The 19,324-nt window shown below is 47.3% G+C and overlaps 1 protein-coding gene across 1 annotated transcript; it reads left to right on the top strand.

The window, feature by feature from the left end:
• Positions 1-6,870: 6,870 nt before the first annotated feature.
• On the top strand, positions 6,871-18,388 carry Lgals12 (galectin 12). Its single transcript, XM_090347474.1, has 9 exons — positions 6,871-7,435; positions 8,828-8,916; positions 9,036-9,249; positions 10,239-10,358; positions 11,144-11,182; positions 11,674-11,700; positions 13,125-13,213; positions 17,180-17,330; positions 17,714-18,388. Exons 1-9 carry the CDS (start codon positions 7,367-7,369, stop codon positions 17,858-17,860), a joined length of 945 nt encoding a protein of 314 aa, XP_090203600.1. The 5' UTR covers positions 6,871-7,366; the 3' UTR covers positions 17,861-18,388.
• Positions 18,389-19,324: the final 936 nt, after the last annotated feature.

The following is a 19,324-nucleotide window of genomic DNA, read 5'->3' as shown; positions in this document are numbered from 1 at the left end:
ATCCCCTCTTATTCCTCTCAATTATCTTTTTTTTTTTTTTTTTTTTTTGCCAGTCCTGGGCTTGGGGCTAGGGCCTGAGCACTGTCCTTGGGTTTTCTCAAGGCCAGCACTCTACCACTTAAGCCATAGCACCACTTCTGGCTTTTTTTCTATGTATGTGGTACCGAAGAATCGAACCCGGGTCTTCGTGCATGCTAGGCAAGCACTCTACCACTAGGCCAAACTCCCAGCCCCCTCTCAATTATGACCAGGCCTAGTTTTGTCCCAGGGGTCTGGGTGATTGTTGCTGGGATAGCTTGTCCCAGTTGGCATTTCTTTTGTTGATCACTGATCTAAAACTCAGGTCCTGAGCACTGTCCCTGAGCTCTTTTGCTCAATGCTAGCACCTTACCGCTTAGAGCCACAGCACCTCTTTCAGTATTCTACTGGTTAATTAGAGATTGGAGTCTCACAGGGACTTTTCTGCCTAGGCGGACTTCAAACTGCAGTCCTCAGATCAAATGAGCCTTTTTGCCATGAGACCCTTTTTGTTTTCAGTTAGAGCAACAAGATGATCAGTAGAAAGAGTTTTTTTGTTTTGTTTTCTTTTCTTTTTTTTTTTTTTTTTTTGCCAGTCCTGGGCTTGAGCTCAGGGCCTGAGCAGTGTCCTTGGACTTTCTCAAGGCTAGAGCTCTACCACTTGAGCCTCAGCACCACTTCCAGCTTTTTTCTATGTATGTGGTACCGAGGAATCGAACCCGGGTCTTCATGCATGCTAGGCAAGCACTTTAACCACTAGGCCAAACCCCCGGCCCCTAGAAAGAGTTTTTAAGCAGGGCTTACCTAGAACTTGTTAAAAATAGAAGTTTGACCAATAAATACTTGCAAAAGTTACTTATTAACTCTGTGGGTCTGACTAAATGCTGCAAAGGATAAAATCTATAATGACTGAACTAAATAATAGATAATGATGAGCTCTTAAACAGTAACTAATTAACTGAATACAGCACTTTGAGATACTACTTAAGATTGAAACAATTGTCAATTTTGTATCTAGGGCAGCTTACAGACTCAGGAAACAGACATTAGAGATGGTTGGTTCTCACCCAAATCTGATAAGCTTCCTTATGGCTTCAGTTTAAAGCTGCCCCTCCCTTGTTTTTCTTTTTTCTTTTTGGCTGTGGAGCCACTTATCAGAAAACGTTTAAAACAGGCCGGGAGTGTGGACAAGTGGTAAAATGCTAGTTTTAAGAAAGCTCAAGGATAGTGCTCACGCTCTGAGTCCAAACCCCAGGACAGGCAATAAAAAAAAAAAAAGGAAAACAAAAAACCTTTAAAACAATTTGGGGAAAAGACACATTAGCCTACAAATGGACCTTTGAACACTTGCTAGAAAGGTGAGGGTCACATGAAAACCCACCATGTGGCCAACATGGTGAATTTCTGGACTTCATGATAGTAAGAAAACTTGGTGGAACTTTACTAAGTAAGTGGTCTGTTTACTAAGTGTTATGGGGTCAAGAGGAGGGGATTCCACGTCCCACCAGAGTCCACCACACAGAGCCAGTCTCATAGAAAAAGGTGACTTTATTGGGGAAGCAGATGGTGAACTGACCGGCCAGGGACACAGTGCAGACTCGGGAGCTGACACTGTGACCCTGAGCAGAGCTCACACTGGGTTTTTAAGGGCAAAACCCATGTGGTCTAACCTGGCCACACAGGTGGCCAATGGCATAGTCACATACACAGAGGGACCACTGCCAGCTCCAGCCACACGCAGGTAGCCAATAGGGTTGCAGCCCAGTGTTTGAATTTACCTATCACCTTAGTTGGAGTTGGCAGGTTGGCAGGGAAATTGGGAAGGTCTCCACACAAAGCAGGCCCACCCCCTCCCAAACAGCTATCCCTCCTCATGGGGGGTGGGGAGAGGTCAAGGTTGCCCCTCCCTAGAAGGGCAAAGGTGGCTGGGCTGTACCAGATATCCCTCCTCATGGCGGGGGAGGGGGGGTCAAGGTGGTTGGGCTGTACCATTGTCAACCTTCCACAATAAGGCGGGGGAACTCTTAGGCATTCTGGATGGCACCAGTCCCTGCTCCCCTTAACACTAAGCAGACAAACAGACAAGCCAAAAGATGGGTATACTCTAGCAGAGTGTGGGTGCTCTGGAGGAGAGACAGAGACAGATAGTTTTAGTTAACAGAATTCAAGCCAGATGGCTAACCTTCAAGAGGGAAGTTAGAAGGGGCCTCCAAGATCTAGCCTATGTCTCACTCTGAAGGACACAAGCAGAGAGGCATAGACAAAGGGATTGTGTGGGGAGAGAGAGAGAGGTGGGAGGGAGGAAGGGAAGGAAAGAGGGAGGGAAGGAGGGAGAGTTACCTTTCTAGAGGATGTGGCTGGGAGGCTTCCGAAACAGTAGAGAAACAGAGGGAAGGATGAACAAGGCGAGATCGAATGTGTAGAACCTCTGGCCATTTGCTATTGTGTTGGCAGAAACTGCTGCAACAATAAAAATAATGTGTTTTGGCTTTATGGAGTCCTTTGGTGAGAACGTAGAGAGAAGTCCCTGAAGACATAGAAAGTAGGCCAAAAGGTGTAGGGGGTCCCTTTGGCATGGTGTTATGTCGAGAGAGAGACCAAAAGAGACAGAGGGCCCATGGGAAGTCATTTACCAGCTGTAGAGGGGTGAGGGTGGGGAGTGGTGTGACACGGATGCAAGGCCAGCAATAGTAAAGGCAAAATATCTGGCATGGGGCGCCTTCAACAGTATTGGTCCAAGGAGGTAGGGCAGTAGGTGAAGTGAACCTCAGAAAGGGAGAGGAGAGGTCCAGAGATCCCTGACATCACCCTCCTGGGTTCCAGCACCTTTCACTGGGAGAAGAGCAGCATATGGTTCAGGCAGAAAAGAATTTTGGAGGACAGGGTGTACTGCCAGCCTATAGAAGATGGAGGCTCACAGAGAAAGGAAGGAAGGAAGAGAGGGAGGGACTTGTGTTGAGACAGGAGGTGAGACCATAGCAGATGGTGAAGTGATCTCAGAGCCTGAGGGAGGCATGATCCAGACAGTTCAGGAAGTGGCCTGAGCAGACACGGAAGTGACCCCAGACTCTGGGGTCCTTTGCTGACTCATAGTCAGGTGATTAACAGACAGATGGTTACTGGTTCCAAGCAGGTGAAGAGAAATGGAGCAGACCTGTCTCTCCCAAATACAAAGACCAGAAGCTGGGTACCTCTGGCTCACACCTGTAAACCTAGCTTCTCAGGAGGCTGTGGTTCAAAGACAGTCCTGGCAGGAAAGTCTGTGACACTCTTATCTCCAATTAATCATAGTAAAAGCCAGAAGTGGGGCTATGGCTCAAGTGGTAGAGTGCTAGCCTTGAACCAAAGGAGCTCAGAGACAGCACCCAGGCCCAGAGTTCAAGCCCCAGCACTGGAAAATGAACAAAGAAAAAAGATCAGGTACAACCAACACAAGGGCAGGAAGTCAGCCCTCTGCAAGCCCAAGAAGACTCAGGAGAATCCAAACCTGCCAGCCTCAATCTCGTACTTTTGCCTCCAGAACAATGAGATAACAGATCTGTGGTTACTGAGGTTAAGGTAGGCCTGTGCCCAAACTCACCCTCCTTCCTTACAGCCGCTGCAGGGTGGGGTCTGATTAGGGGGCTGGGCATCCCAGGCCTTACGCCACAGATCTGCCCAGCTGGGACTGGAAGGGGGCCCAGATCTAATCCCAGTGCAAGCTCCACACCCCTGATCAACTGGTCTTTCCACTTTGGATTTCTCTCCTACCACCCCCACTGAGATTACCCTCCCCAGGCACACACCTTAGATCAAGTTACCCTTCACAAACACCTTCTACCACCAACACCTTCTACCTTCACAAACACCTTCTACCACCAGCTCCATCTACCCATCACAATCTCAACAACCATGACTTAGCAACCAAAGACCTCCCAGTTATGAACAGCCAGTTTCTCACACAGCTGGAGAGCACGTTTAAAGGCAGATTCCTAGTCCTTATCCACGGAGTGCCCTTCTTCCACAGGTAGAGACCCAAATTCATATTTCCTTTTTTGTAATTTTTATTTTGTTATTATTATAAAAGTGATATATAGAGGGGTTACAGTGATATAAGTCAGGTAATGAGAACATTTCTTTTTGGACAATGTCACTCCAAACAAATAAATGCAAGGCATTTATTTTACTAGCATTAATTAGTTGGTGAGTAGAATACAAAGCAAAACATTTAAAAGAAGCACGGCCGGTGATGGTAGCACATGCCTGTAATCCTAGGTACTTAGAAAGTATAACAACGGGAGGCTGGGAGTTTAGTCTAGTGGTAGAGTGCTTGCCTTGCATGCATGAAGACCTGGGTTGATTCCTCTGTACCACATACATAGAAAAAACTCAGAAGTGGTGCTGTGGCTCAAGTGATGGAGCTCTAACCTTAAGAAAACCCAAGGACAGTGCTCAGGCCCTGAACCCAAGCCCAGGACTAGCAAAAAAAAATACGTGTAACAACAAACAGCAAGAGTGACTGAAAGCAAAGGTGTTTACCTATCTTTTCCTAGCTTTAAGTCAGACTCCCTTGCCTTTACCATATAAATATCTCTGACAGCCAAAGAGCTGGGCTTCCCTCCCCTTTGAAAGCATCCACACTCTGTTAGAATGTCTCTGTGTCTCTACTCCCCTTTCTTTCCCAATCCCACCCATATTCTCAAATTACATGTTTCCATTTTCAAATTTTCAAATATATACATTGAATATAATGACTGTATTTGCTCAACAGAGAAACGCCTTTCTGACCCTGGTTAGGTTGTAGGGGTAGAAAAAGGCAGCCATATTGGCAAAGGCCAATATAGCCAGGAATGATGGGATAGTACAAATCACCTTTCTTATTCCTATAGATTCTGACTAAAACTGGTACTATGTGCTTACAAACTAGACACAGAGGATGACAAGACATTTTTTTTTTCCACCAGACTGAACTCAGGGCCTGAGCACTGTCCTTGGGCTTTCTCAAGGCTAGAGCTCTACCACTGGAACCACAGCACCATTTCCAGCTTTTCTATGTATGCGGTACCGAGGAATCAAAACCAGGTCTTCATGCACACTAGGCAAGCACTCTACCATCAGGCCAAACTCCCAGCCCCCAAGGAAGACAAAACTTCTGACTTCTACCCTTGAGTTTGAGGAGATCCAACCAATAGAGAACTTCCTTGTTGCTAACCTCAACCATGCAACAGGGATACCAGGCTGAAGAACTGAGAAATTGGAGAGAGGGATAGGAAAAGTGGGGGCCAGGGGACTCAAAAGCTCATCACTGGCTTCTGAGTCCCAAGATCCCACTTACCAAGCTTTTTATTCAGTTAAACACTGGGGGGGGGGGAAGGGTGGTTTGGCTACAGGTAGATGAACAAATGGGCGTAAACCTATCTTATGGTTTTGACCATTAAGATAAGGTTCAGTTTATACACAGAGATAACTGACTCCCTTATCTTTAGGGAATAGAATGGAGCAATAAATATTCCAAATGGAACACAGACATCCCTCTTAGCTCTAAGCTCTTAAGCTTTCAGTGTCCAAACACTCTAATTTAAGCACACTTCGGGTAGTAACTTACATGTCTGTCTTTCCAGAGCACAGCTCTCAGCCTTCTGAATGTAATTAGAGATGGCTTCCCAACCTCTTAACCTACTCCAGGTCTCACACCTCTGCTCCAGAATCCCTCACATTTCCTCACTCAGATGTGGAAGGCAAACCCTCACTTCCACCCTCCTGTTGCAAGGTAGGAAGAGTCCAATCAGACTCTGTGCTCTGGTTCCCAGGGGGAAGGCACCCAAAGACACTTCTCCCCAAGAATGCAAGGACTAGAAGCCTAATGTCGGACAGGACTAGACAAAGAAACTGAGGGATTTACTGCAAAATCCATTCTCAGAGATCTGTTCCCCTAAGCTCTTCTTTCTTTCCTTATATTTTCAAATAAACTCACCCTGTTTAAACATTTTTCTTTTTTTTTTTTTGTCCTTTAATTGGCAGCAAAAATGGACCTAAACTCTAGAGATCATATCATTTCTCTCTCCATTTGCCCCCTCCCTTCCCTTAACCTTCCCTTCTGACAAATTACATTTCTGCTTCCTTGGCATTGATTTTGTTAAGTTGTTTTTGTAAGCTGTTCAGAGGAGCCTTCCGGATTGGTGAGTCCTGGCTTGGATTCCTCATTCCAGGATCCTCGTACCCTCTCCCAGCCTCAAAGCACCCCAAGCACTGACCATTTGCCCAGCCAAATCTGACACCATGATCAGATCCAGAGACCTCCCAACTCAGGCCAAAGTTGAGAAGTTGTACAACTTTCTTTCTTTTTTTTTTTTTTTGCATTTTTTTATTGTAATTAGTAAAAGGGTTACATGATATTTGCCAGATAGAAGGTGCATTAATTCACGTACATTGATACCCTTTCACATGTCTTGGTACCCATTTCCCTACCCGCCACAACTTTCTTAAAGTAAGAGCCTTAATGGAACTGGAACCAGAGCTGCAAAGACGTTTCCAAGATGCAGATTCTTACCCCACTCTCTGTCACAGACCTTTCCCTGAAGGACATTGCTCTGGCTACCCTCTCAAGGAGCAGAGAAACACAGGAGGCCACGGAGGGAAGCAAACTTGTCCAAGAGTACAAAGTTCATTCAAGCAGAGGCTGAGCATGCAAGCATAGAGCTCTCTTTCCCCTAAAGCCCTGTGTTCCCAATGGGCCTGGCTCGCCTTTTCTGAACCTCAGGGGACTCTCCAACCCTTTTGCCCATTCCAGTTTTCTTGTGATCCCAGCTGGGCCCTGATATTTCCAGGAACAGAAGACAAGGAGCGGAGGGGGTGGGGAGGGAAGAGAAGGAGAAGGGGAGGTGGCAAGGAAATGAGACCAATTAGGACAAAGATTAGGAGGATTCTGGAAGTTGGAGGTGCGATATTGTTTCTCCAGCTCAGACCTATCAGCACCCCCTGCTCTGACCCAGAGAGGGCTCAGGTAAACCCCTGGCTTCCTCCTGCGATGGCCATGTGCTTCAGGCCCAGAGGAGCCAGTTGGATGGCCAGGGCCAGTGACCCGCCCCTGAACACAGAGTTTCTGGCAAGAGAGCCAGTCTACCCAGAGCTGCTGGCCGGACTGTGCACCACACCACTGGCGTCTGTGTGGCCTGAGGTGGAAGCTCGCTTCCCACATCTCCTTCAAATAGCATTAGGAGCCCTCAGGGCACAGATCGGACTCACAGCTGGCAGAGCTGTTCCAGGACAAAGGAGGCTGGCTGGGAAAGAGATGAGTCCAGTGACTCAGAGCTCCTGGAATTGAGATCTGAACGGAGAAACTGAATCGAGTGAGAGTCGCCCCGCCCCCATGTCACCTGGAGAAACTCTGGACCCAATTCCCGACAGCTTCATCCTGCAGCCTCCGGTCTTCCACCCGGTGAGCAGCTGACCTGAACTTCAGCTTCCCAGCTCAGGATGCCTCCCAACTGTGCCCACACCCTCTTGGGGACAGAGACAGTTTGAGTCTTGGACTCTGCTTTCCTAGGACTTGTCTGAGGCTCTAGAAGAGTCTCTTGGGTTTAGCAAAGTGGCTGAGCCACAAATTTCCATTTAGGTGTAGCTGATATTGGACTACCAGGGTTGGAAAGGAAGGAAATCCAGTGTTGTGGGCCCTACAGGGATGGGTAGCTGGGGGTCACTGATGGGGGACACTGCTAACTAAGAAAGGCAGTTTCATCTCCAGCCTGGAAGGGGGTTGGGGGAGCCTTGTGATCAGGGCCCAATCTCCCTCCTTCCTGTTCTAGCGCCTGGGAGATTTTCTGAAACTACAGAGGCTTAACAGAATACTAAACTCCCCGCAGACACTGGAACTAGTGAGCACTGAAGATGGCTTTTCCTCCTCCCAGAGGCTCTATGAGCCCAGCTAATCACATACCCTGCAGGGAGCAGGGGTATCGGAAGGGAAAGCTGTGAGCTGCACTGACAAGTGGAAGCTCCAGCCTTGGGCCCCTGCACAGTTGCCTGAGTAAAGGACTGAAGCATCTGGAACCTTTAAGGTTCATCCTGGAATGTCCCTCACAGGCGGGGAAAGGTGGGTCCATCCAGAGGGGAAAGAGGGTTCCAAGAATCAAGGTGCCTGATTGAAGCTCGCTTGGAAGGGGGTGCTGAGATCCCAGTTCTCTGTAAGTGGTTTTGGGCTTTGGTTTGCCACTGGGGCTTGGCAAACTTATCTTATGATCCTGTCCAAAGTTTATGTGCTATTCTATTTATTTTCCTTCTGCAAACATTTCCACAAAGCCCATGCTGTGCCAAGGAACAGGTGCTGAGCCTCCCAAAGAGGAAAAGTGAAGTTTAATCTTTTTTTATTTTCTTTTAAAAGTTTTCCTTTGTGCTGGTGCTGGGGCTTGAGCTCGAGACCAGAATGCTTTCCCTTAGCATTTTGCTCAAGGCTGCTGCCCTACCACTTACTCGAGCGACAGCTCTACTCCTGGCTTTTTGGTGATTGATGAATGATAAGAGTTTCATGGACTTTTCTGCTCAGGCTGACTTTAAAGCATGATCGTCAGATCTCTGCCTCCTGAGTAGCTGGTTCTAGCTTTGAGGGGCATGTGGTCTCACAGGGAAAATAGCCAGTCAGGGTTTTTTGTTTTTTTTTTTTTCCACCATAACAGCATTTTGTAAGAAATCCTAGCTTAAACTTTATTTTCTTTTTTCTATTTGGAGTAAGGAAGTTGAGCTTTCTTGTTCTTCCCTCTCCACATCCCAAGCAGCTCGACCCCTGGTTTTCTCTCCAACCTGCATGCAAAGGTTTCTATCTTTTTTTGTTCAGGTAATTCCTTATGTCACAACGATTTTTGGCGGTCTGTATGCAGGCAAGATGGTCATGCTACAGGGTGTGGTCCCTCTCCGTGCACACAGGTAAGTGGGATGCTGGAGCTCCACTTTAGAGGCGTTGGACTGAGGGCTAATCTTTGCCTTGGGATCTCTGTGGGCCTCGGAGCAGAGTGGCACATCAAGATGCCGCTCACTGTCACCAGGTTTCAGGTGGACTTTCAGTGTGGCTGCAGCCTCTGTCCCCGGCCAGACATTGCCATTCACTTCAACCCTCGCTTTCACACCACCAAGCCCCATGTCATCTGCAACAGTCTGCATAGTGAACAGTGGCAAACAGAGGTCCGCTGGCCTGGCCTGGACCTGCATAGAGGGGCCAGCTTTGTCATCCTCTTTCTCTTTGAGAATGAGGAGATGAAGGTGAGTAGACATGGTGGATGCTGATTTATCAAGAACTTGTGTCCCTCTTCTCTCCCTTCCCTCAGAAAATTCAGCTTTGTAGGAAGAAAACCAAGGAACTGCCTGCCATACCTTATTCCAGGCTGGCAGCAAGAGCTCTGTGGCCAGATACCAGTGGCTCACCTCGTTAATCCTGGCTACTCAGGAGACTTGCGAGCTGAGGACCATAGTTCAAAACCAGCCTGGGCAAGAAAGTTCACGAGACTCTTAATTTCCAATTCATCAGCAAAAAGCTAGAAGTAGAGCTGTGGCTCAAGTGGTAGAGTGCTAGCCTTGAGCAGAAAAGTTCAGGGACATAACCTGGTGCTGGTGGCTCACACCTATAATCCTAGCTGCACGGGAGGCTGAGTTCTGAGGATTGTAGTTCAAAGCCAGCCTGAGCACTAAAGACTATGAGATGAGACTCTTATCTCCAATTAAGCACCAGGAAACTGGAAGTGGTGCTGTGGCTCAAGGGGTAGGGCGGTAACCTTGAGTTGAAGAACTCAGGGGCAACGCCCAGGCCAAGAGTTCAAGTCCCATGATGGACCAAAAATTTTAAAAAAGGACATGAAGCTAGGTCCCAGTGGCTCATACCTATAATCCCAGAAACTCAGGAGGATGCGATCTGAAGATCCTGGTTCAAAGACAGCCTGGGCAGGGAAGCCCTTGAGACTCTTATCTCCAATTAATCAACAAAAAAGCCAAAAGTGTTGCTGTGGCTCAAGTGGTAGAGCACTAGCCATGAGCAAAAATGCTCAAGCCCCAGAATAACAGAAACAAAGACAACACAGAAGCGCCATGTCTGCCAACCCTGCTACTGTAGGATAGTTCCTGAAGCTCATTGGTATATTTGGTAGGAAGCCACATAAGTAAAAAGCGAGGGAGTCGTGTTTTGTCGATGTGGGGCCTGTGCTAATGGAGCCCAGTGAACACTGGGCTCCATCGGGTCGGGCTCTCTGCCTCTCCAGGTGAGCATAAACGGAAAGCACTTTCTCCACTTCCGCTACCGGCTCCCTCTCTGTCGGGTGAACACTCTAGGTGTATACGGTGACGTCTTGGTGAAAGCAGTTGGATTCCTTAACATCAACGTGAGTTCGCTTGATGCTAATGGCCTTTGACTCCACACCTGATTCCTACATAAGCCTGGGCCCAGTCACCCACCACAGCCCAAGAGACAAAGGAAACCTGGGACACCAGTAATTTAGCCAAGAGGAAGAGCCACAGAGGTGTCAGAAATGGATGGGGTCAGAAGGAAGACAAGGTGACAGCAGAAAGATGTCCAGGAGCCACAAGCAAGAGTCTGTCCTGGCTGCAGGGGGCCTGGACAACTTGAAGAAGCAATGGCCGGCCAGTGAAGAACTTGACTCACTAAAACCTACCTAGCAAGCTAGGCACCAATAGCTCCTGCTTATAATCCTAGCTTCTTAGGAAGCTGAGATTGGAGAATCTCAGTTCAAAGCCACCCTAGGCAGGAAGGTCCATAAGACTCTTATCTCCAATTAACCAGAAGTCGCATTGTGGCTCAACGTGATAGAGCCCTAGCCTTGAGTAAAAGAGCTCAGGGACAGCACCCAGACCCAGAGTCCAAGCTCTGCGATGGTCAAAACAGAGAAAGCCCACATAGCTTCAACAAGCTGGCTGATAAAATGCTTCAAAATTTGGACCTTTGGGTCTGCCCCTGGAGGTTCTGGTTTGGTATGTCAGAGACAAGACAGGAATCCACAATTTTAAAATTCCAGGTTTAGGATCCATTCACAGTGGTGTGAGACAGGAAGGAAAGTCCAGGGTCAAATAAGTGGCTCTTAAGGCTTCCTGTAATCCCGAACATTGCAGTTTTTATTTTATCTTTATTATTTTTCCTCTTCCCAAACAGCCATTTGTAGAGGGCAGCAAAGAATATCCAACTGGACACGTGAGTTTCCTGGCAGCAAGGGTAAATCTTGCTGTTCAAAATTGGACAACCATACTATTGGAACAGGCTGGCCCTTCCGCCACCTCCACTCAGCAGGTTTTCTCACCCTTCTCTCCCTGCTTGTGGTCACGGATATGCCCAGCTCCCTTCAGTCCCTCTGAAGGCATTTGCCTCTCTCTCAGCCCCTGTGTAGAACCAGCTTGGGAAAATAGAGGAGTGTGGCTCCCAGAATCCATGAGTCCCATGAGAAATGCCTTTCAGGTGAAGTTTGTGGTTCTCAGAACAGCCTGTAAACAAGGAGAGAACTGTCCAGTTCTTCCTTATTATGCCCGAAATGCTGGTCTTGGCATTAAGAGTATCCCAGTGGGGCCCCAGTGACTTTCTCACTGCTATGAGAAGCTCAAACCCCAAGGCTCCCCAGTATGCAAGAATGGCCTGAAGCTTTCCCCAAGCGAACACTAATGGCCTCTTTTTATTTCCTTTCCTGACAGCCCTTCCTGCTGTACAGTGCTCGACTGGTAAGAGATATTCCTGTCTTCTTTGGAGGTGTGGTCCCTCCTTGGCTTCCTCTGTTTCCATGGTTTTCCTACTTTTCTTTTTTCCCTCTTTTTTTCCTGTTCCTGAGATTTTGTGGTCAAGGCTACCACTTAAGCCAGTTTCTCGCTTTAAAAAATTTCTTTAGGGGCCGGGAGTTTGGCCTAGTGGTTAAAGTGCTTGCCTAGCATGCACAAAGACCTGGGTTCAATTCCTTGGTACCACTTACATAGAAAAAGGCCAGAAGTGGTGCTGAGGCTCAAGTGGTAGAGCTCTAGCCTAGAGAAAGTCCAAAGACAGTGCTCAGGCCCTGAGCTCAAGCCCAGCATTGGCAAAAAAAAAAAAAAAAAAAAAATTCTTTATACAAAGGATTTGCTATTTAATGAAGCAGTTTATGAATATGATCTATATTAACAATGTCGCTCCTTTCAATATTCTTATCCATTCCTCCCTCACCTACCCCCTGCCTCACTCCTTCCCTCACTCTTCTTACTTTTACATGCTGTATATTAAATTCTTGTTAGCATTCCCCCTGTTCCTCTCCATTCAGTTTCCCTTTGACCATGACCCTCACCTTTCAAATACCTGCTTTCTGGTTTTTCACTTCCAATTTTTTGCTGGTTAATTAGAGATAAGAGCCTCACTGACTTCCCTGTCTGAACTGGCTTCCGAAGATAATCCTCAGATCTCAGCCTCCTGAGCAGCTGGTGTTACAGGAATGAGTCACTGGTGCCCGGCAGTTTCCCTTTCTTTATGAAATGCTACAGCTGCGGGTGGGCTGTACAGCTTCAGGCTCAAGTCCCAGGCTGCCTCAGTTTACCATCTTCCCATATATCCTGTACACAGACCCAGAGCCAGGCATTAGAATAGAGGGACAAGCTAGCCCCAGCTCTCTTGCTGATCCCAGGCTGATGGGAGGATGACCCACTGAATGGTTACTACAATTCAGAGAGCCAATCATGGTGCTCAGAACATGGCATTGAGCTCAGCCTGAACCCGTCAGAGGGAACTTCCAGCAAGCAGGCAGCAGGTGCTTAATAAGAGGGCAGAGAGGGGCCGGGAGTTTGGCCTAGTGGTAGAGTGCTTGCCTAGCATGCACAAAGACCCAGGTTCGATTCCTCGGTGCCACATACATAGAAAAAAGCCTGAAGTGGTGCCGAGGCTCAAGTGGTAGAGCTCTAGCCTTGAGAAAGTCCAGGGACAGTGCTCAGGCCCTGAGCCCAAGCCCAGGACTGGCACCAAAAAAAAAAAAAGAGGGCAGAGGTGAATCTTCTGGCTATAAGCAAACAAGTACAAGCTTGTTGCCCTGGTGCTTGCCATGTCCTCGAGGGCAGTCATGAAGCCTAGATGTGGAGCCCATCCTCAGCACCTGAAATTGCGCTTCTCAGTGATCTCCTACTTTCTTCAGGAGTTGCCCTGCTCACGTGTTCTTCCTCAAGGCCTCTGGCCTGGACAAGTCATCATAGTTCGAGGACTGGTCACACAAGAGCCAAAGGAGTAAGTATCCAAGTAAACATCCCCTTCTTTTCCTTTCCCAGAAAGAAGTACTTTGACTAAAGTCATAGAGCTTATGAAAGCCAGGCTGAGATCGAGATTAGAAGCTACCCCTGGCCAGGCCAACTAGCCCCACATCCCAGATCCCAGGAAAGCCGAGCTTTGCAGGCACAGGGTGTGGCCCACAGAGAGTACAGACTTCCTACCATGCTTAGTTTACGAAACAGCCAGACTGCCCTAAAGAGGAGGGACTGGTACCTGGAAGCCAAGAATTAAAAGGACAGTTACTGAGACCAGGAGTTTGTCCTAGTGGTAGAGTGCTTGCCTAGCATGCACGAAGACCCAGGCAATTCCTCGGCACCACATACATAGAAAAAGCCAGAAGTAGTGCTGTGGCTCAAGTGGTAGAGCACTAGCCTTGAGCAAAGCCCAAGGACAGTTTTCAGGCCCTGAGTTCAAGCCCCAGGACTGGCAAAAAAAAAAAAAATTTAAAAAAAAGGACAGTTACTAGGGGGCACTAAAACCCAAACCTGTGGATGAAATCCCATTAAACTAAGTTGCCCAACTGCCTCCTGCTGCTACTAAAAAAAAAAAAAAAAAAAAAAAAAAAAAAAAAAAAAACTAGTGTATTTTATTTATTTATTTATTTATTTATTTATTTATTTATTTATTTATTTATTTGTTGGTTATGGGGCTTGAACTCTGGGCCTGGGCACTGTCCCTGAGCTCTTCACCTCAAGACTACCACCCTACCCTTTGAGCCACAACACTACTTCCAGTTTTCTAGTGGTTAGAGATAAGAGTCTCACAGTCTTTAGGGTCCAGGCTGGCTTTGAACCTCTATCCTCAGATCTCAGCCTCCTATGTAGCTAGGATTACAGCTGTGAGCCACCTCACCCGGCATTAGTGTATTTTTTTTAAAACAGCTTTTCTAGGCTAAGTTGGTTGAGTTATCAACTGCTCAGGAAAGGTACTCAGCTGGGCAGCATTAAGATAATTACTTTTCTTCTGTGTGCCTCAGTTTCCTTATCTGAAAAAGGAATACTGAGAATACTAACCATGAGGGTGATATGCAGGAGAGTAACTGACACATAGTAAGTACTCCACAATGGATGGTTTCCCAATTATCTCAGAGCAGACAGGAGAGGGGAGAGTGGGAACAATACTCTGTTCTTCCTGGTGTGTGTGTGTGTGTGTGTGTGTGTGTGTGTGTGTGTGTGTGTGTGTGTGTGTGTGGTAGAGGGGGGTCCTGGGCCTTGAACTCCAGGCCTGGGCACTGTTTTTAAGCTCCTTTTGCTAGCACTCTACCACTTGAGCACCATTTCTGGCTTTTCCCTGGTTAAGATAAGAGGCTCATGGACTTTTCTGCTTGGGCTGGCTTTGAACCACGATCCTCAGCTCTCAGCCTCCTGAGTAGCTACGATTACAGGAGTAAGCCACTGGCGCCCAGCATTTTGTTTTGCTTTGTTTACATATTTAAACCATTGATCTCTTTACCTCTCGACTGGTCACACATATGAATTCTGGGGGACAGGCATGGAGCACATACCTGGCAAGCATGAGCCTCCAAAACCAGACATGACTGATTGGATTCTTGACTTGGCCTGTTGTAAACTTTACCTGCCTGAGTAAGTCATTAGACCTCTCTAAAAGTCTATGTTTATTTCTCTGTTGGAAAGAAAATGGGAAAGTAATCCCAATCTGATAAGGGGAAATTGAAAAGGCGCCCAATGATCAAAAGAACACTTCCTTGCCCTTGGCACAGTTCACACAGTGAGAGAGTAACTATGTGAGTGAGAATAAAAACCAGGAAGACCCAGGTTCGATTCCCCAGTACCACATACATAGAAAAAAGCCGGAAGTGGTGCCGTAGCTCAAGTGATAGAGCTCTAGCCTTGAGAAAGTCCAAGGACAGTGCTCAAGCCCTAAGCTCAAGCCCAGGACTGGCAAAAAAAAAAAAAAAAAAAAAAAGAAAGAATATTTCCTTCAGTCAAATTTTCTGGTTATTGTTTGTGCCAGTCCTGGAGCTTGAACTTTTCGGTGGTTCGTTGGAGATAAGAATCTCTCAGACTTTCCTGCCTCTGGAGTTGATTTTGAACAATGATCCTCAGAGCTCAGCCTCGTGAGTAGCTAGGATTACAGGTGTGAGCCACCAGCACTTGGCAATGTTGGAAAGAAAAGTTGAAGCTCAGCTTTTGAATTTGGTGTTCATTTAAGATGCTCCTGTAGGCCAGTTCAGCTGTGGGCCACAACCATGCAGCTACAGCACAATGCCTGGTACTTAGCAAGGCATGAAATGAATGCTGCTATTGTTTTCAGGAACAATAAAGTGGTCTGAGCAAACAAAAGCTGGCCGCTCACTGACAGTGAAAGTCTGTCCCTCCCTCCCCATTCCAGGCTGAGTAGGAAGCATGGCCACAGCTTCCAAGAACTTCAGAGAGCTTTGCAGAACATCTAGAGAGATTCCTTTATCCAGTCCATGCGAGTGAGGTGAGGGAGACACTGGGATCCCGCAGAGTTCTCGGGCCAATGAGAGGACTAAGTCTTATCTGAGATGGATGCTGGTGGGACAGGAAGCTGAGACTGGCCCAGCCACGGTGCAGAGGCTCCACACAGTCCATTCTCAAGCATCCTTGCCTTCCAACCTTCCGCTTTACATGAAAGCCTTACCACCTGTCTCCTTTCCAATGCTGGAAAGCATCCATTGGACACTGGAAAGTCCCCCTCCTCCAGGATGGGCTTGGCCCACTGTCTGCATCCTGTGTTTCCTTCTATCTTCAGATGACTCAAGAAGGTGTCCAGATGCTTCTGAGACACAGGGCTGAGTCTAGGGACCCTGCTTGAGAGGTGGATACAGGCAGTAAAAGATCTCCTTCGGTCTAGTCATAAATCCTGGCTCGCATCCTAGCACAAGTTATTAGGAATAGCAAAATAAATCATTTAACTTCCTACCTTTATTAATCAAATGAAAGGATAAACTTCATGGCACATGAAGTATTCTGTGAGGATTAAAGATCCTGATTTCTATTTTAAAAAACCACCCTTATTTTATTTCCTATATTTCCTATATTTCGTACATATTAACTTCATTCCTATTTTTTCTTGGGGTGGGGGGTGGCTTTATAAAGTACATATGCATTATATTTTAGACACTAGGTAGAATCTGTGTGCTTATTGTGTGCTAGGTATTGTCCTGCTCAATCACTTGTATTAATTCATTTACTACAATCCCCACAAGACAGAAGCAGTACTGTTATTACCCCTCAATGACAGCTGAGGAAACCAACACAGAGAAATTAAGCAATTTTTACCAGAAAGTAGCAGAGGCAGAGTCTGGAATCTGACTCTTAACTTCTAAATGATGTACAAAATAGTTAAAGCAAAGTTATCACTTAGTAAACATTAGCTTAATCCTAGCAGTCCAGAAGCTGAGATAGGAAGATTACAATGAACTACAATGAGAGCGACAGAGACAGAGAGACAGAGAGAGACAGACACAGAGACAGACCAAGAGTGACAAACAGACAGACAGAGAGGAAGGGAGGGAGGGAAGGGAGGACAGAAGAAATAAATGAAGAGAAGGAAGAGAGGATGGAGGAAGGACAGAGGAAGAGAAGAAGGAAGGAAGGAAGGAAGAAAGAAGAGAAGGAGAGAGGGAGGGAGGGAGAAGAGAGGAAAGGAAGAAAGGAGGGGTTAGACAATACTGTCATTATCACAGTTATCTCTTTCTGAAGGAGAAACTGAGGCGTGGGCCAGGAACAGCCCCCACCGTGCTCTTCCAGCCAGTAGACACTTGCTCTTCCCACTCCTCTTAGCTAATGTGTGTCTAAGCGCCTCCCCAGAGTCTGTCATCAGGACTTAACACTTGGAAACTGCCAATCCTCCGGCTGCTGGTCTACCTCCCCTTGGGCTGTGCACGGGCCTGCGGACAATAGAGGCTGATCCTCTTCTCTGACCTGCTTTCTGCAGTTTCACCTTGAGCCTGAGAGATGAGGCTGCCCACATTCCTGTGACACTGAGGGCTTCCTTCGCAGACAAGACTCTGACCTGGATCTCCCACTGGGGGCGCAAGAAGCTCATCTCAGCCCCTTTCCTCTTTTACCCCCAGCGCTTCTTCGAGGTAGAGCACAGTTCCATATTGATCTGGGAGAGCAGGGGGCATATCCGGGCATGGGTAGCAGGGAAGATGGCATGAAGCTGATTGCCCAAGGCATTGGCCCTCAAACTTCCATGCTGATGAAACCCAAGCATAATGAATGAAGTGGGGGCTCAAGCGTCAGCTTCATTAAAAAGCCCCCCAATGCTTCCTCCATGCAGCCACTTTTCAATGGGAAACAACCTTAGTTGCAGATAATGAACTGAGGCCTGGGACTGTGGGCTTGGTGACAGGCTGGACCTGATGGTGTCCTGGAAGGAGGAGGGGGTTGTCCCATGAGCACATATCAGGCAGGCAAAGGGAGATTTGTGTGGAATCCTGTCACCTCCTCAGACTCTCCTCACCAGGTGCTGCTTATGTGCCAGGAAGGAGGGCTGAAGCTAGCGCTCAATGGGCAGGGGCTGGGAGCCACCAGCTTGGACCAGCAAGTCCTAGAGCAATTACGGGAGCTCCGAATCAGTGGAAGCGTCCAGCTCTACTGTGTTCACATCTGAGGAAGATCAGCATATGCCAAAGCTCCACTGTGTAGCTCTTGTCCATTGGCTTCCATGAAACGATCAACCTGAGTTAAGCCTAGTTGACTTCTGGATCGCAATATTGAGTCTTCAGGTTATTGCATGCAAACAGCAGAGGGAAGATAGCAGGTATGAAAGTTGCTCCAACTCTGAATCCTTCCACCAGGAGCCTTGGATTTAGCTGTGCCATCCTTCAGGACCCAGGCTGCATTCACAGGACAGCAGGCTGTGTAGGTGGCAGGTGGTATGTGAAGTAACACCACAATGCTTGCCCTTTGGATAATAAAGAAAGCCTGCCAATAAGCCCCTCGCCAGTGCAGGCTCAAGGACACTAAGTGAATCTGCTGGAATGACTGACCAACTCCCCAGCTGGCCCATAAATTTCATAAAAACCTAGAAAGGACCCCCAAAGAAAGAAACAATGCACTCTTGAGACTTCTCCCTGCTGGGCAAGTTTTTCTTTGCTTTTCTTTCTAAATAAACAAACTGCAATATTTTGCTGACATACTTTATGGCCAGTGAATTTTCATTCATGGAATTCTACACGACAAACGATCCTAGACAACACCTGATGTGAAATGAATCCATTTGAGATAGTTTGAGGCCTTGAAACCAAGGATCAATCATGGATCCAGGAGGCTTGGAACAAATTTGATCCTCTGGAGTGTTGACAGTCAGCCCCCCTGAAGGACAACTCTTACAAGTACTTACTTGTCAAACTTAACTTTTTAATCTTAATGGGCTCTAGGTCGCTCCTCAGGAGCTATTTCTATTGATCTCCATGTAAGTGTCTTACTGATGTAGAGTTCCTGACTATGTCAGCCACTTCCCTCCAACATGGAATCAGACCAGCTGATTCCAGCAACAAGCAAGAATGCCAACATTATCCCAGCAACAAGCAGAGGCCTACCGGGACATGAGTGGGGAAGGAGAAACAGTTAACTGACCTTGTTTAAGTAGCCAGGGGTGAAAAAGGACAGCTGAAGCAAAGGCCAACAACGGGGCATCACTAAACCCCTTACTTGTTCCTGGTGGATCCTGGACTGTGGGTTCCAAGACTAGCACAGATGCTTACAACCAGATACACAGCAGAAGGCAAGCTCTCCCACTTGTGCTCTCCTGTTCTCAGGTGAGAGGGATACAATCAGAAGAGTCCCTTGCTCAGGAGAGCCAATCAGAGTGCTTTACAAAGGCCAAGCAGAAGGCAAGCCATCCCCCTTCCCACCTTCTGCTCTAAGATGAGAAGTGTCCAATCAGAAATGTATACCTCTGGTATAAATAGGAGGGTCCAATCAGAAAACTCTCCAGCAACATGTGACCACTGCTTACCCAATCAAACCAGATACATTCCCCAAGAGGGCGGGTCTATGGACCCAATAGCACAACCAGATTAAAAACTCCTTGGGTTTTTCCCCTAGAAAATTCCCCTTTTCATTCTCAGAA

Source organism: Megascapheus bottae, chromosome 16, assembly GCF_031878675.1.
Source record: "Megascapheus bottae isolate mThoBot1 chromosome 16, mThoBot2.hap1, whole genome shotgun sequence".
Classification (NCBI taxonomy): Eukaryota; Metazoa; Chordata; class Mammalia; order Rodentia; family Geomyidae; genus Megascapheus; species Megascapheus bottae.
This window is presented reverse-complemented; position numbering and strand designations above follow the sequence as displayed.

Coding starts and splice junctions, on each gene's coding strand:
- Lgals12 (XM_090347474.1), top strand. CDS start 7,367: ATGTCACCTGGAGAAACTCTGGACCCAATTCCCGACAGCTTCATCCTG. Junction 11,701..13,124: donor TGCTGTACAGTGCTCGACTG/GTAAGAGATATT, acceptor TACTTTCTTCAG/GAGTTGCCCTGCTCACGTGT. Junction 13,214..17,179: donor GTCACACAAGAGCCAAAGGA/GTAAGTATCCAA, acceptor TGCTTTCTGCAG/TTTCACCTTGAGCCTGAGAG.